Source organism: Lutra lutra, chromosome 9, assembly GCF_902655055.1.
Source record: "Lutra lutra chromosome 9, mLutLut1.2, whole genome shotgun sequence".
NCBI classification, from domain to species: domain Eukaryota; kingdom Metazoa; phylum Chordata; class Mammalia; order Carnivora; family Mustelidae; genus Lutra; species Lutra lutra.
Genome location: NC_062286.1, coordinates 52,868,644 through 52,881,971, shown reverse-complemented (window position 1 = coordinate 52,881,971; position 13,328 = coordinate 52,868,644). Strand labels below are relative to the sequence as shown.

Genomic DNA, 13,328 nt, shown 5'->3' with positions numbered 1-13,328 from the left:
TTAAGAAGTGGATCACAGAGAAAGATTTAGTGTTGAATTAAACATATGAAAGTCAACATAACTTTATTTCTGATTAAAGAAATAAAAATTAATCTGTACCAGTGTCCATCTCAGGATAGAGTGATTAATAACTTTTCCTACGTACTGTGTGTGGAAATTGGAAGCCCCACTCTCGTGTACTGTTGATGGGAATATCAGTTGGTACAGTCTTCATGTAGAACAATTTAATATTGTTAAAATTTAAATCTTTTCCTTTCATCTCAGCAATTACATGTCTCAGAATTTACCTATATAGTTCCACAAGCATACAAAGATGAGCGTAAGGATTTTTTTTACAGTGTTTCTTCAGTCATTGCCAGATTAGCTCTTTCCTAAGTCTAAATGATAGTATTTGTAATGTGTCATTGATAATGTTTTTCTTATTAGCCAAAACTGGACAAGCCAAGACATCTGGAGCCAAAGTCAGTAAGTCTTCAGGTATGTTTTTTACTAGAATTCTAGACATACTAACTTTAAAGTACTTAAGAAGTATATAACAATTGTCTTGGATTTCATGTGACAAAGTATGTGCTGGGTGTATACTAATTTTTTAAATTTATAGCCATCTAGAAATTCTGAGAAAGGAGACTTAGTAGATAATGCTCCTTCTTTGTAGTAATTATCAAAATAAGATAATTTCCCCTTTCTCTTTTATTGAGGTCTCTCTGTAAACTTTCTTTTATAAAATAGTTCAGATAACAAACAGCAAAATTATATTTTATTTTCATTTGTTATGGACTTTAGTGGGGTTTTTTGGTTGTTGTTTAACTCACAACCCTGAGATCAAGACCTGAGCTGAGATCAGGAGTTGGACGCTTGACTGAGCCACCCAGATGCCCCTTAAGGGTTTTAAAGTAATTATTTTTTTCTCCTTTCTCTAGCATTATCCTTCCTACTTCTCATTTCTGCTAAATGCTGGTTAGTTTAGGGTCATCTTTTTAAGTGGATAGAAATCAATGTATTAAATTATCTTCTCTGTAATAGTAGAAAGGAAGCAGCTTTGCATTGGTAAATACCATTGTTAGTGGCAGATCCAGAATTTTCATAAAGGAGTTTCTTTGAAGCAGTAATCTGAAGGGGTCAGGGGAAGCTAGATATCTTGTTTTGAGGATGCATTTATCCAGTAAACAGTTTGATATTACTTTGATAGTAAGTTTATCGGAATTCTGGTAGAGATTTGGGGGGAAATGGGTGTTAAAGCTGCCTAGCCACCCCTTAACTGTGCTGGGAAATTAATTCTCCATATTTTTTCCTTAAGTTCTGGTGCCCAGCTAGAAGTATTAAAGTGAATTGATGTATAATATAGGGATAGTGAAAGAAATACTGAAAGGCCCTTTGGGCTCAGCTTGTGTGACACAGCAGGGTGTCCAAACTTGGGGTTGACCAAGAAATGACTGGTTAGGTGATACTCTATAAAAGATTGGTATTAATCTTTTTGGGCAAAGGTTAGGGTCTATCTTTGATATAAAGGGTGAATTTGTAAACAGTTCAGTTGATTTTTACATGTTAGTAGTTTTATTTGTATTATAATTTTTCAAAAGCATAATCATGTTCTTGAAAGGATCCTCTTAAGTAATTACAGCAGTCGCCACCCTTGTTTACAAATGGGCATATGTGCACAGAAATTGATTCATGCCCTAAGACTTGACAGTTTAATTTGGGATTCAGCTTGGATCTACTAGTAATTTGATTCTGAGCTTTTTTCCTCATAGTGCAGCCTTGGTAGTTGTTAATGAGTCCTAAATTTCAGAGCTAAACCTCTGTTGCTCTCTGAATAGAAAGGGATTTTGCTCTCTGGTGATGTTTTCAGTGACACTTTGATGATCACAGTCTTTATACATTATCTTTAAAAATAAGCAAGAGTAACAGATGCGTATGTACGAAGAAGGGTCAGAGCAATTTAAATAGTCCTGTTCACATAGAGCCCAGTAGGAATGAGTCAAAGTAGGCTTTATGTGGCTTAACCATGATGAAGGTGTTCTTGAATGCTTTTCAGTCAGCTGGGAGCCAAGGAAGCTTGGGCTGGGAGACCCTAATTGTAACTGTTTATGAAACCATTAAAAGCATTATGGGACTGTTTTTATATCCTTGCAGTTAGTAATTTTGCTTCTTAGTTGGTCCACACATTCAGAGATTTATTTAACTTGCCTGAATGCTCTTTTTAGTACCTCTCTGGGGGGGTGAATTCTTACTTTAGTGATACTTTTTTCTGAAGATATTATTGTCATTGCTTGATTTAGAAAGTGATCTGTGCCCCCAAAGATAACATTTTATGTTTTGGATAAAATATGGTTTGTCACTCATATTCTTTATGAGGTTATTTGGGGATTGTTGATACTAGTTAAATAAACCAATTTGACTACAACTTTTGTGATTTAGGGAAATCAGCGGGTTCTGTAAAGTCTGTGGTAACAGTAGCTGCTAAAGGTAAAGCTTCAATCAAAACAGGTAAGACTTTTGGGAAGAAGAGGATTAAGTTTGTTCTTAATCCTCCCTTGAAGAATATAATAAAGATACTATCAAAAGCAAGTTTGAAATTCATAAGATTTATAGCATTTAATAACATCTTGAAAGGTGTAGTAGATACTTCTTTGATATTTACCTGACACATAATGGGACTACTGTTTTTTGGTATGTTGGTCTTTGAGAGTGTGCCACTGCAGATTTTTGCGGAGGAAACATTTTTGACAGCTGTATAATTATAAATTGTTCTGCTACTTCCCCCTACAAATCTTTATTTTCCTCATTTTTTAGAGCTGTCACTTCATATTATTTCCCAGCTTGTAAATTTTTCAGTTTGTTACTCCAAAAAATGTTCTTCTTTCCCTGTTAAAAGAATATATTTCCTCCATAAAGAAAGAAATGTGACATGTTGAAACTAACATGATATGTTTATTAATATGTAGGCTAATTTTGAAGAGCCTTTGTAGAAATTATAAAAAAAACTTTCTGTGTGATTATGACATGCTTCTGCCACATGGAAGATAAACCTGTGGCCCATTAGTGGCCATCAACAAGATTGTATCATTAAAAAAAATTTTTTTTTTTAAATTTATCTATTTATTTGAGCCAAAATGCACGAGCAGGAGGCGAGGGAGAAGCTTGTTAGTGGGGATCCCTGTGCAGGGCTCAGTCCCAGAGTCCTGGGATCATGATCTGAGCCAAAGGCAGATACTTAACCAACTCAGCCACCCAGGCACCCCTTTAAATTTGCTTTTAATCTTACTGGTAAACAGATCTAAGTGGAAATAATAAATATATGGAAAAGAAACTGCCTTTATAATGAAGTTGGACCACATTTCTTATATATATGAGTATAAAACATGCTAAACGATTGAATAGATCCTTAGAATAACTGTTCACTTCTACTTTTAAAAGCAAAATCTGGTGGAAAGAAGACTTTGGAAGTCAAAAAAGCTGGCATTGTCAAAAACAAAGATGCCAATAAACCTGTGATTGTACCAGGTAAGCTCTAAATGCTTTCATTCGTTTAAGTGCTTTCTTTAGATCTCCTTGGTGTACATTTGAGGTATATTTTGAAATTATTGCTTTAAAATCTTCAAAGGGATTGTTTTATTGATTTTCAGAGAAAAGCCTGAAATCAGGTCAGTCTAAGGATACTTAGTGACAAAATAAGCTAATTTAAGTTCCTGTTTAGATTCATTAGTTTAATTATATTAGCATGTTTTTCTAGACTATTAAAGCAGACTATTTCATGCAGAAAACTCTGAAATAAAGACCAGTATGGAAGTCAAAGCCACTGAAAATAGTGCCAAGGAAACTATTTCAGGTAGGTCAAAAAGGTTTTATTTTGTTCTCTTATGTTTAAAGATGGAAAATCAAATTTTAAGGAAATAAGATTTTTAATTTTGTGTCATATATACATGTATATTTTTTAAAATATCAGGCTCATACTAATGAAACTTAAAATATGATTCAGGTCACCACCCTCTTGATTTTTCTGAAATTTTGCTCTTACAAGAAATAAAATGAAATGTTATTTCTGTAGCTATTTCCTTCTTACATTTTGTAGTATTTTGTCATTTGTGTACATTTTCATGCAGCTACTATTTAGTCCATTGTGGGAAAAGAGGGATCTTGGTAAATAAAATATATCTGCATGAATTCTTACCTTATTTTGTATCTTCAGAAGCTGCTGTGGAGTCCACAGAAAAAGAACCAGTTAACAAGGTCAGTTTTTATATTTTACTTACTATTTAAAAGCTTAGGAAACTTTGACACAATATATTTTTCTTACTGTGAACCCACTAAAAAATGTACAGGATTTGGCATGGTGAAAAACCTGTCATTTGTGACTTCTTCTTCTTCTTCTTTTTTTTTTTTTTTTTTTGAGTTTTATTGCTTCATCTTAAGTTTTTGTTTTTAAATAGAGAGATGGGGGAGGGGCGGAGGGAAAGGGAAGAATCTTAAGCTGGCTCCAGGGTGGATCTTAGGACCCTAAAATCATGGCCTGAGCCTAAGTCCAGGTTGGATTCTTAACCAATTGAGCCACCCAGACACCCCTGTCATTTGTGACTTTTTAGATAGGGTTTGAGTTGCAGAGTAAGTCATAAAAGTTAAAGTGCAGATTATCAATAAACGTACATGTTTTTGAGGTTTACCTTTTACGGAAAAAAAGTTTAGGCCAGAATGGGTTTTTGAGTAGAAAAGCAGGTTGTCAAATTAAAACCAGTAGAATTTTGTGAAATCTGTTTTCTTTTTTCTTAGAGGCAGGTAGGAAATAAATTAATATTTAGAATACCAGTTCTCTGTGTTTTTAGAATAGTGAGTAGGATTTGAAGTTTCATTTGAAGGGCAGAAAGTTCACATTACTGTTTTTTTTGTGGTTCATCTGTGATTTTGACTGTATTAATATCTTGTTAATTTAATTTATATTTTGCTGGTTAAGATTTTGAGATCATTCAAGTGCTAAACAGTAAGTTTACTTTTGACTGGTAGATGCATTCTTCAAGTAGTAACTAAGTAGTATGTCTTAACTGTTTTGTTTCAGGAAGAATATTTTAAAGCACAAATAAATTGACTTAAAGCACTTAGAAAGGAACCATTTATGAACACAGTTGATGTGGTAGTTGAAAATCATTCTCAACTGATTTGTGAAAATTATAACTTCCTGGTTCTCCCTATCCCTATCCCCTACTTTTTTTTTTCTAAAAGAAAAGTCACAGATTGTCCAGTTTACTGTAGTACACCTTTGGGGATTTTTCTCATAATTCACTAAAAGGAAAAATTGGCATTGATGAGAGTCCTCTTGAAGAATAGATCTGAAAGAAAAGAAGGCAGAATTGAAAGTATTTACTTTGTAGTGGGAATTGGGTTATAGGGAAAGGTTTCTAAGGCACTAGGGAAACTTTTTAATTTTACCTAAAAGATTATTTTATTTAGCAAGATGAAAAGCTATGTTCTGTTTTGGAGCTTGGGGATGTTAGCATAGCATAGCACAGGAATGGCAGCCGTGCATGAAGGAGTTGTTGTCAGAGACAAACTGGTGTTTTTAAACTTGTACTTTAAAAATAAATAAACTTGCATTTTTATTTTTTTAATTTTATTTTTACTTTTTTAAAAGATTTTATTTTTGTAAATATCTCCTTACCTAGTTGTGGGGCTTGAACTCATACCAAGATCAAGAGTTGCATGCATCCCTGATTGAGCCAGCCAGGTGCCCCCTTAAACTTGTGTTTTTAAGCAGTGGTTGAAAAAGAGAATGAAAAGCCTTGATATGACTGAAATAATGCTGTGTACTTGAAGAGAGGAAATTTGCATTTTCTTTTGTTTTGAGGTTCAGACCGGCCTTCTTAATTGATAAGGTTTAGTATTAAATGCAGTTTAAATACTAACATACCATGATCTGCCACATAAACTTAAGTAAATATAAAAGCAGTTAAAGAAATTTGAATGTCAACTCTTAAATTTGTTTTGAAGGAAACAGAGGAAATGTGTGTGGTACTTATTTCTAATTTGCCTAATAAAGGATATTCTATAGAAGAAGTTTACAACCTAGTAAAACCATTTGGTGGTTTAAAGGATATTTTGATTTTATCATCTCATAAAAAGGTAAGCGTTGATAATAGCTGTTCATATTGTCTGAAGCACATTTTGAAAAACATTAAGTTCAAAAACTAAAAAGAAAGGTTTTTTAAAAGGAGCACCTCAAAATAATTAAGCCACTCAAGCTAAGGGATTTTTAAAATATAAAACATCCCATATTTTAGTGTTATTCTGATCTGACCTAGTTTTAACTATGGGGAGGTTGGCTTGCTAAATGGGTCAAAATTTTGCTCAGAATTTTAGTCAAAAGAAATGTTTTATATCTTCAGTATGTTAATACAGAGTTTTATAACAACTTACAAGCTTTATAGCACTTTTTTATTAGTATTCCTTCTGTTTTACCAATTGCACTCAAATGGGAAGTAACCATTCTCAGAGATGTTGTCAGTACTTAGAATAACCTAGGTTATCTGCGTGTTTTACGTTTTCAGTAATAAGTACATACTGCTTTTGTAATTAAAAAAAAAAAAAAACCACTATATTAATACAAACAACTTGTGGAAGGTATCTTACAGGGAGTGAGATTTCAGGAAAGTTTAAATAATGGAACCACCATTCCGGTGGCCCATAGTAGTGTTCTTACATTAGAAAGGAATTGGGGATCACTAGAGAGCATTGAGTAGGATATATGTTTGCTGGTAGCCAGAGCCAGTGTGCTTCAGAAAACAGAGTAGAAGAAGAGAGTGAATATGAGTGAGTTAAATGCCGTTTCACATAATGTTAAAAGTAGATTATTTGAACGGTTGCATGACTTCATAAATTACTAAAAAACCAATGAATTCTACACCTATACTGGTGAACTTAATGATATGTAAATTATATTTCATTAAAGCTGTTTTTATTTAGAGAGGAGAATAAAAATAAATTTTTTAATAAAATAATTTTTTTTACGTGATAGTACATTGAAATAGGGGAAAATTGTGGGAATTTGGAAGTGAATAATTCAGATTCATACTATATCATATACCAAAGAATAAGTAGATACATTAAATATGAAATCCAGATACAGAAAATGTAGATTATTATCTGTCCAATTTTGATTAGAGTTGAGTAGAATTACTATTTAAAGATTTAATACTTTTCTAGATATTATGTGGAAAAATACCAGATTCAGTCATATAAGCAAAATTAACATAAAGCAAGATGCAAATTAAGTTAAAAATATTTGTGTAAAAGGGAAACAAAGATTCATACCCTGATTATACTATAAAATGTTAAAAGTTCAATAAATAAATTGGCAGATTACATAAATAGATAATTCCTTTAAAAAAATTATAACTATGATCAAATATATGGAAGATTTCTGCCTCACTATCAACACAGAGAAGAATGTTCAACTATTCGTTTACCCAGGAATGAAAATTAAAACCAAAATGTATAGAACTATAATTTTATAATTAGGAAAACAAAATTAAAAATAACTTGGTAATCATTACACATTTCTTTGGTTCTTTCAATTCTCATACTTCTCCTATTTTATCAGTCATTAAATTTATTTATTTAAATATTTATTAAAACCTGCTATATGCTAGATACTGCTGTAGGTACTAAGACTACAATGATGAATAAGATAAATAAGATTTTCCTTAATGTCATTTACTAGAATGTCCTCTCTTATTTCTCTTTAATATTGCCTTGTGAGTTCATTCATTCATTATTACTTCCTTATGGTTGTAATACTTTGAGTCTGTTGGCCTCACTTTCTGAAGATGCATTATCTTAATGTTTACTAAGTTATTTGACTCTTAGTATTAAATCTTTTCAAGAAAAAGTAACTTAAAGACGTATTTTTTTGTTCTTGTACTTTTTATTTTAAAAGATATTTATGGAAATAAATAGAAAATCTGCAGAATCTATGATAAAATTTTATACCTGCTTCCCAATATCAATGGATGGAAATCAACTCTCAATAAGTATGGTTCCTGAAAACATGAATATAAAAGACGAGGTAAATAATAGACTTAGCATGATTTTTACTAGAATATTATAAAAGTTTTGGATCGGGTTTATTGTAGTAGGTTATATGCTCTTGCTTGTGTCTTTGGGTTACGTGTTCTCTCTGAGTCATTGAGAAAAAGCTTCTTCCGTCTCTTCACAGTCTCCTATCCCAGTGGTTGAGAATTACTTCCATATTGAGGGAATCTAATCCCTCATATATGTCAGAGTGGAAAAGAAGTTGAAAACTACTATCTATAGACAACTCTGTATTCTTATTTTACTGCTGTTATCTGTCCTCCAAACTGGGATATTATCTTTAATTTTTCTCTATTTTCTCACAGCCACCCATCACTAGGTCTTGTATAATTTAAATCATAAACATTTCTGTAGTTTGTTCCCCCCTTTTCCCATCCATTATTGCTTTGTTTCTTGAAAACTCCAACTAAAGTAGTTCTTTATGTCTCCTACCTTTAGTTTTGTCTCCCTTAAAATCTTTCTCCATGAAGTAATGAAACTGACATAGAATATAAATCTGTTCAAAGTCAACTGATTCAGAAATCCTTCACTGTTTCTTTGTGGCACACAAACATTTATTATCAACTAACAGGCATGAAGCAGTTTTTAGAATCTCTAGAGGAAGGTGGAAATGCGTGTTATTTGAGAAAGCCTTCCATTGCGAATCACTCTGATGTAATGGTAGAATTGTTTTATATGTGTCAGTATTGTTGAAAAGAAAAAAAAAGTTTAAGAACCAGAATCTTGTAAGATAAAGTTCCTTTCCTATACAGGTAAGCCATCCATTAGCTAGTCCTTCCTTTCTCAGCTCTGACATTTTTGTCTCAGGCTGCTCTTAGCCTTCTTTGTAGTCAACAGTGCTAAATAACTGTACATTTAATACTCTGTGTTGTTGTTGTGTGTGTGTGTGTGTTTTTTTTTTTTTTTGCTAGCCTACATTTCTGTTCTTCCTGATCCCCTACTTTGCTTAGTTAACTTTTTGTTTTATAATTTGAATTCTCTAATTGTCTGCTAAATTAAATCTCTTATTCCTTATATATGAATTTGAATGACCTCCCCTGACACCACCTTATTAATCTTTAATGTACTTAGGGCAATGGGAAGAATTAAAGTGTATTAAGGTGGGACTTGAATAATTTGTTCAGGAAGAAGGAAATATTTTTAGAAGGAACAAAACTTCTGCTGACTTCTCATTTTATGAAACAGTGCTTAATTCTTATTCATATAGGTTAGGTTATTATAAACCCTGAATAAATAAATATATGTATGGGGAAGACTTACATCTTCCACTTTTCCTGTGTTTTGCCTTTCTAGGAAGCTATATTTACAACCTTGATTAAAGAAAATGACCCAGAGGTAAGTTTTGCATTTAAATGCCTTTGTACACTTGTTTAATTGATGGAAACATTGGTTATTCCACCTGTTACAAATAAAACCTTACTGCTCGTTTTAAAACATTGAGGTGATGGTGAGGGCATGTGATATATAATGAGCACTGGTGTTAAACGCAACTGATGAATCACTGAACCCTTCCTCTGATACATTAATACATTATATGTTATATATATATATATGATATGTGTATATGTATACAATAACATATATGTATATGTATATGATAACATATGTTATATGTTAATTAATTGAATTTAAATTGAAAAAATAAAATATTGGGGGTGATGAAAGTGTCAGATGGATCTTCTCTTGGTAAAATAAGAAGTTAAGGGTCATGGTAATCCCTAAAGTGAAATATTTTCTAGATATTGGAGCTATATTAAGTGGCTTAGTTATAAAGTGTTTTAGGTAAATACTGTGTTGATAGAAGAAGGATTATACTTCTTGTTTGAGTATATTGTTTCATTGATCACTCAAATCTAAAACTAAGATCTCACTGTCTTCACTCACATAGTCATTTTCTTACTCTTGGGAGAGGGTATCATCTGACCTCTGAAAAATTAAATTACTGTTAATCTGTGTTTATAGTTTGATACTTGAGCTGTGTTTCTCTTTTTCTGTGCTGTCTCTTAAAAAAAAATTACAGGCAAATACAGATAAAATTTACGATCGATTTGTACATCTTGATAACTTGCCGGAAGATGGGCTTCAGTGTGTGCTTTGTGTTGGACTTCAGTTTGGAAAAGTGGCTCACCACGTATTCATGAGTAATAAAAACAAGGTAACAAGGTCCTTCCTGGTTTAGCTATATGTTCTGTAGAGAATGTATGACTGAACCCTGTACTCTTCAGGTTTGTGACTTTTAATCTGTCTTCTGAGCTGAAACACCTATAAACATCATTTCTTAGCAGAACTATGATAGATCAGCATATTTTCTCTTGGGCTATAATAAAAAGAAAGAGATGATGACTTTCTCCTCAGAACTCTTAGTGTGTTTTTGTTTTGTTTTGCTTTTTAAGATTTATTTATTTATTTATTTATTTATTTATTTTGAGAGAGAGAGTGAGTGAGCACAGAGGGAGAGGGAGAATCTCAAGCAGACTCCCCACTGAGTGGGAAGCCTGGCATAAGGCTTGATACCACAACCCTGAGATCATAAGGTGAGCCGAAATCAAGAGACAACCAGCTACTCAGGTGCCCCAGAACTCCTAGTTTTAATGGAAAATAAAACTTGCACAAGGGAGAAGGGTAGTATGTGCAAAGAACATTATCTTACGGGAAAGTTTAAACTTAAGTTCATCTAGCCTTTACTACCTTTGTGACCTTGGCTGAGTTGATTTACACTTTTAGTTAGTTCTTACTTGTAAAATGAAAAAAGGTGTTACCAGATACTTTCCAAGTTCCTTCTAGCCGTAAAGCACATAGAGAGTTAGCTCTTTTTGTTTCATTATATGGAAAGAAGTACAAAGTGATCATCCCTTACGGGTTTTGTTCTTCCTTAAAAGAAATTGCTAATCTGTTTATATTTGCTATGCCTCTGTGTTTAATATTTAATTCAGATACTTGTCTAGTAAAATTAGATTTTGAGCAACCATGTATTACCTAGAAAGGTAGGATTTTATATCAAAGTTGACAGTGTTTGCTTCAGAACTGATTCACCAAAGGTAGATACTAATTTCTTTGACATGCTTCTAACTGCTACATAGAGCATGTTTGATACTTTATAAGTAGTGTGACACAGGAGGGAAGGGAGAAGACAGGTGGTCTAAGGAATTTTGAACTTTTACTTTAGATATGTTTAATCCTCTGGTAGTTATTTTTTTAATTTCTTAAAAATACCTATCATACTCTTCCGTTTTGCCTGGACTTTGGAACATTTTAAGGATTGTTTTTTCTTATTTCCTTTGAAATGAAGATTACCTTTGTAATCACACTTGAAGTCTAGAAGAAAAATTTATCTATTCTTCAGAAAAATTAAAGGATGTTTTTATTGTGCTAAAATATATATAATTAAATTTACTGTTTTAACCATGTTAAATGTCCATGCAGTGGCATTAAGTATATTCATGTTGTTATACAACTGTCACCACAGTCCATCTCCAGAACTTTTATCTTTTCTTTTTTTTTTCTTTTTTTTTTTTTTAAAGATCTTTATTTATTTGACAGACAGATCACAAGTAGGCAGAGAGGCAGGCAGAGAGAGAGAGAGGAGGACGAGGCAGGCTCCCTGATGAGCAGAGAGCCCGATGTGAGGCTCTATCCCAGGACCCTGGGAATTTGACCTGAGCCGAAAGCAGAGGCTTTAACCACTGAGCCACCCGGGCGCCCACAGAACTTTTATCTTTTCAAACTGAAACTCCCTGTCCATTAAACACCATTTCCTCTGTACCTCTCTTTCTAGCCCCTGACAACTAACGTTCTACCACTCTACTTCCGTCTCTATGAATTTGACTACTCTAGCTGTTTCTTATAAATGGAATCATAAATATTTGATCTTTTTTGGTTGGCTTATTGCACTTAGTTTAATATCTTCCAGCTTATATTGTAACATATGTCAGAGTTACATTGCTTTTTAGAGCTGAATAATAATCCATTGTTTGCATATACACATTTTGTTTATCTGCTCGTCCTTTGATAGATATTTTGTCTGCTCTACCTTTTGACTGTTGTGAATTAACACTGGTATGAGCCATGGGTGTACAAATGTCTCTTTGATTTCCTGCTTATAGTTCTTTGGGGTACTACTATGGAGTGGGCTTCCTGGATCATATGGTAATTCTACTTTAGTTTTTTGAGGAACTATTTAATATATATATTTTTTAATCTTCTCCAAAGGCAATTCTTCAGTTAGATAGCCCTGAATCTGCTCAGTCAATGTATAGCTTTCTGAAACAAAATCCACAGAACATAGGTGACCATGTTTTGACCTGCACATTATCTCCAAAAATGGACTCATCAGAGGTAAGATGAATTTCTGTTAACTTTTGTGCTTTTAGAAAATGAAGAAAGTATAAAGGTCACTCTTTCAAAGCTAGAACATGTACTCTGAAGGAAATTTCAAGAATTAGAGAGTAGCTAAACTGGTATTGAGTTTAGATACTCTTTCTTTTAGAAATTTGTGTTGCAGTCACTACTACAATCTTCATGATTTATGGAACAGTGTAAATTTGTCTAAATTACAATAAATTGAATAATTCTGAAAAAGGTAGCATATTCATTCTGAACCCTGTTATGAACATATGTGTAGAATGATTCCATATATGTAACATGATCATGATTCTCTCCAGAGTGCAGATTCTACTTTGAGTCCATTTTGGCTGCCTCCTGATAGAAAGAAATTTACTTATTCTTGTCTTTATTATAAACTCTTGTATAAGACATAAGAGTTTACAGATTATTGGGTTACACAGTAATAATAATACATGTATGAAAACTGTAAGTAATCCACTTTTGAAAGAGCTAAATTCAGACTCAGTTGTTTCCTCTTTCTAATAGTTTCATTGTATCTCCATAACAGGAGGTAAATAATGGGGCCTATATTTGGTATCTGCATGTTTTTTGTTTATTAATATGCTAAAAATCTTGTGCTAGCTCAAGATAAAGAAAATTCCACTGTCTAAAATCAAATTAGAGCATCTATAAGTAAATGCATCATGGTAGGTACTGATTTTTTTTTTTTTTAAGATTTGTTTATTTTAGAGAAAGAGGATGAAGGGGTTGGGGGGGGAGTAAGAGAAAATCCTCAAGTAGACTCCCTGCTGAGCACAGAGCCCAGCATGGGGCTCCATTTCATGGCCCTGAGATTATGACCTGAGCAAAAAACTAGAGTCAGACCCTTAACTGACTGAGCCACCCAGCACCCCATGATAGGTACT

The 13,328-nt window shown here is 32.9% G+C and overlaps 1 protein-coding gene across 9 annotated transcripts in view; it reads left to right on the top strand.

Annotated features, from left to right (window-relative positions):
- The window catches only part of ZNF638 (zinc finger protein 638), a 137,384-nt gene that overhangs the window by 103,501 nt on the left and 20,555 nt on the right, over window positions 1–13,328 (top strand). For all 9 annotated transcript variants that reach the window (XM_047744988.1, XM_047744989.1, XM_047744986.1 and 6 more), the window contains 10 exons: window positions 427–477; window positions 2,419–2,487; window positions 3,418–3,504; window positions 3,761–3,829; window positions 4,190–4,230; window positions 5,980–6,111; window positions 7,925–8,053; window positions 9,373–9,414; window positions 10,100–10,234; window positions 12,289–12,414. In XM_047744988.1, coding sequence (XP_047600944.1) covers window positions 427–477; window positions 2,419–2,487; window positions 3,418–3,504; window positions 3,761–3,829; window positions 4,190–4,230; window positions 5,980–6,111; window positions 7,925–8,053; window positions 9,373–9,414; window positions 10,100–10,234; window positions 12,289–12,414 — 881 coding nt within the window. The remainder of the gene's footprint in view (window positions 1–426; window positions 478–2,418; window positions 2,488–3,417; window positions 3,505–3,760; window positions 3,830–4,189; window positions 4,231–5,979; window positions 6,112–7,924; window positions 8,054–9,372; window positions 9,415–10,099; window positions 10,235–12,288; window positions 12,415–13,328) is intronic.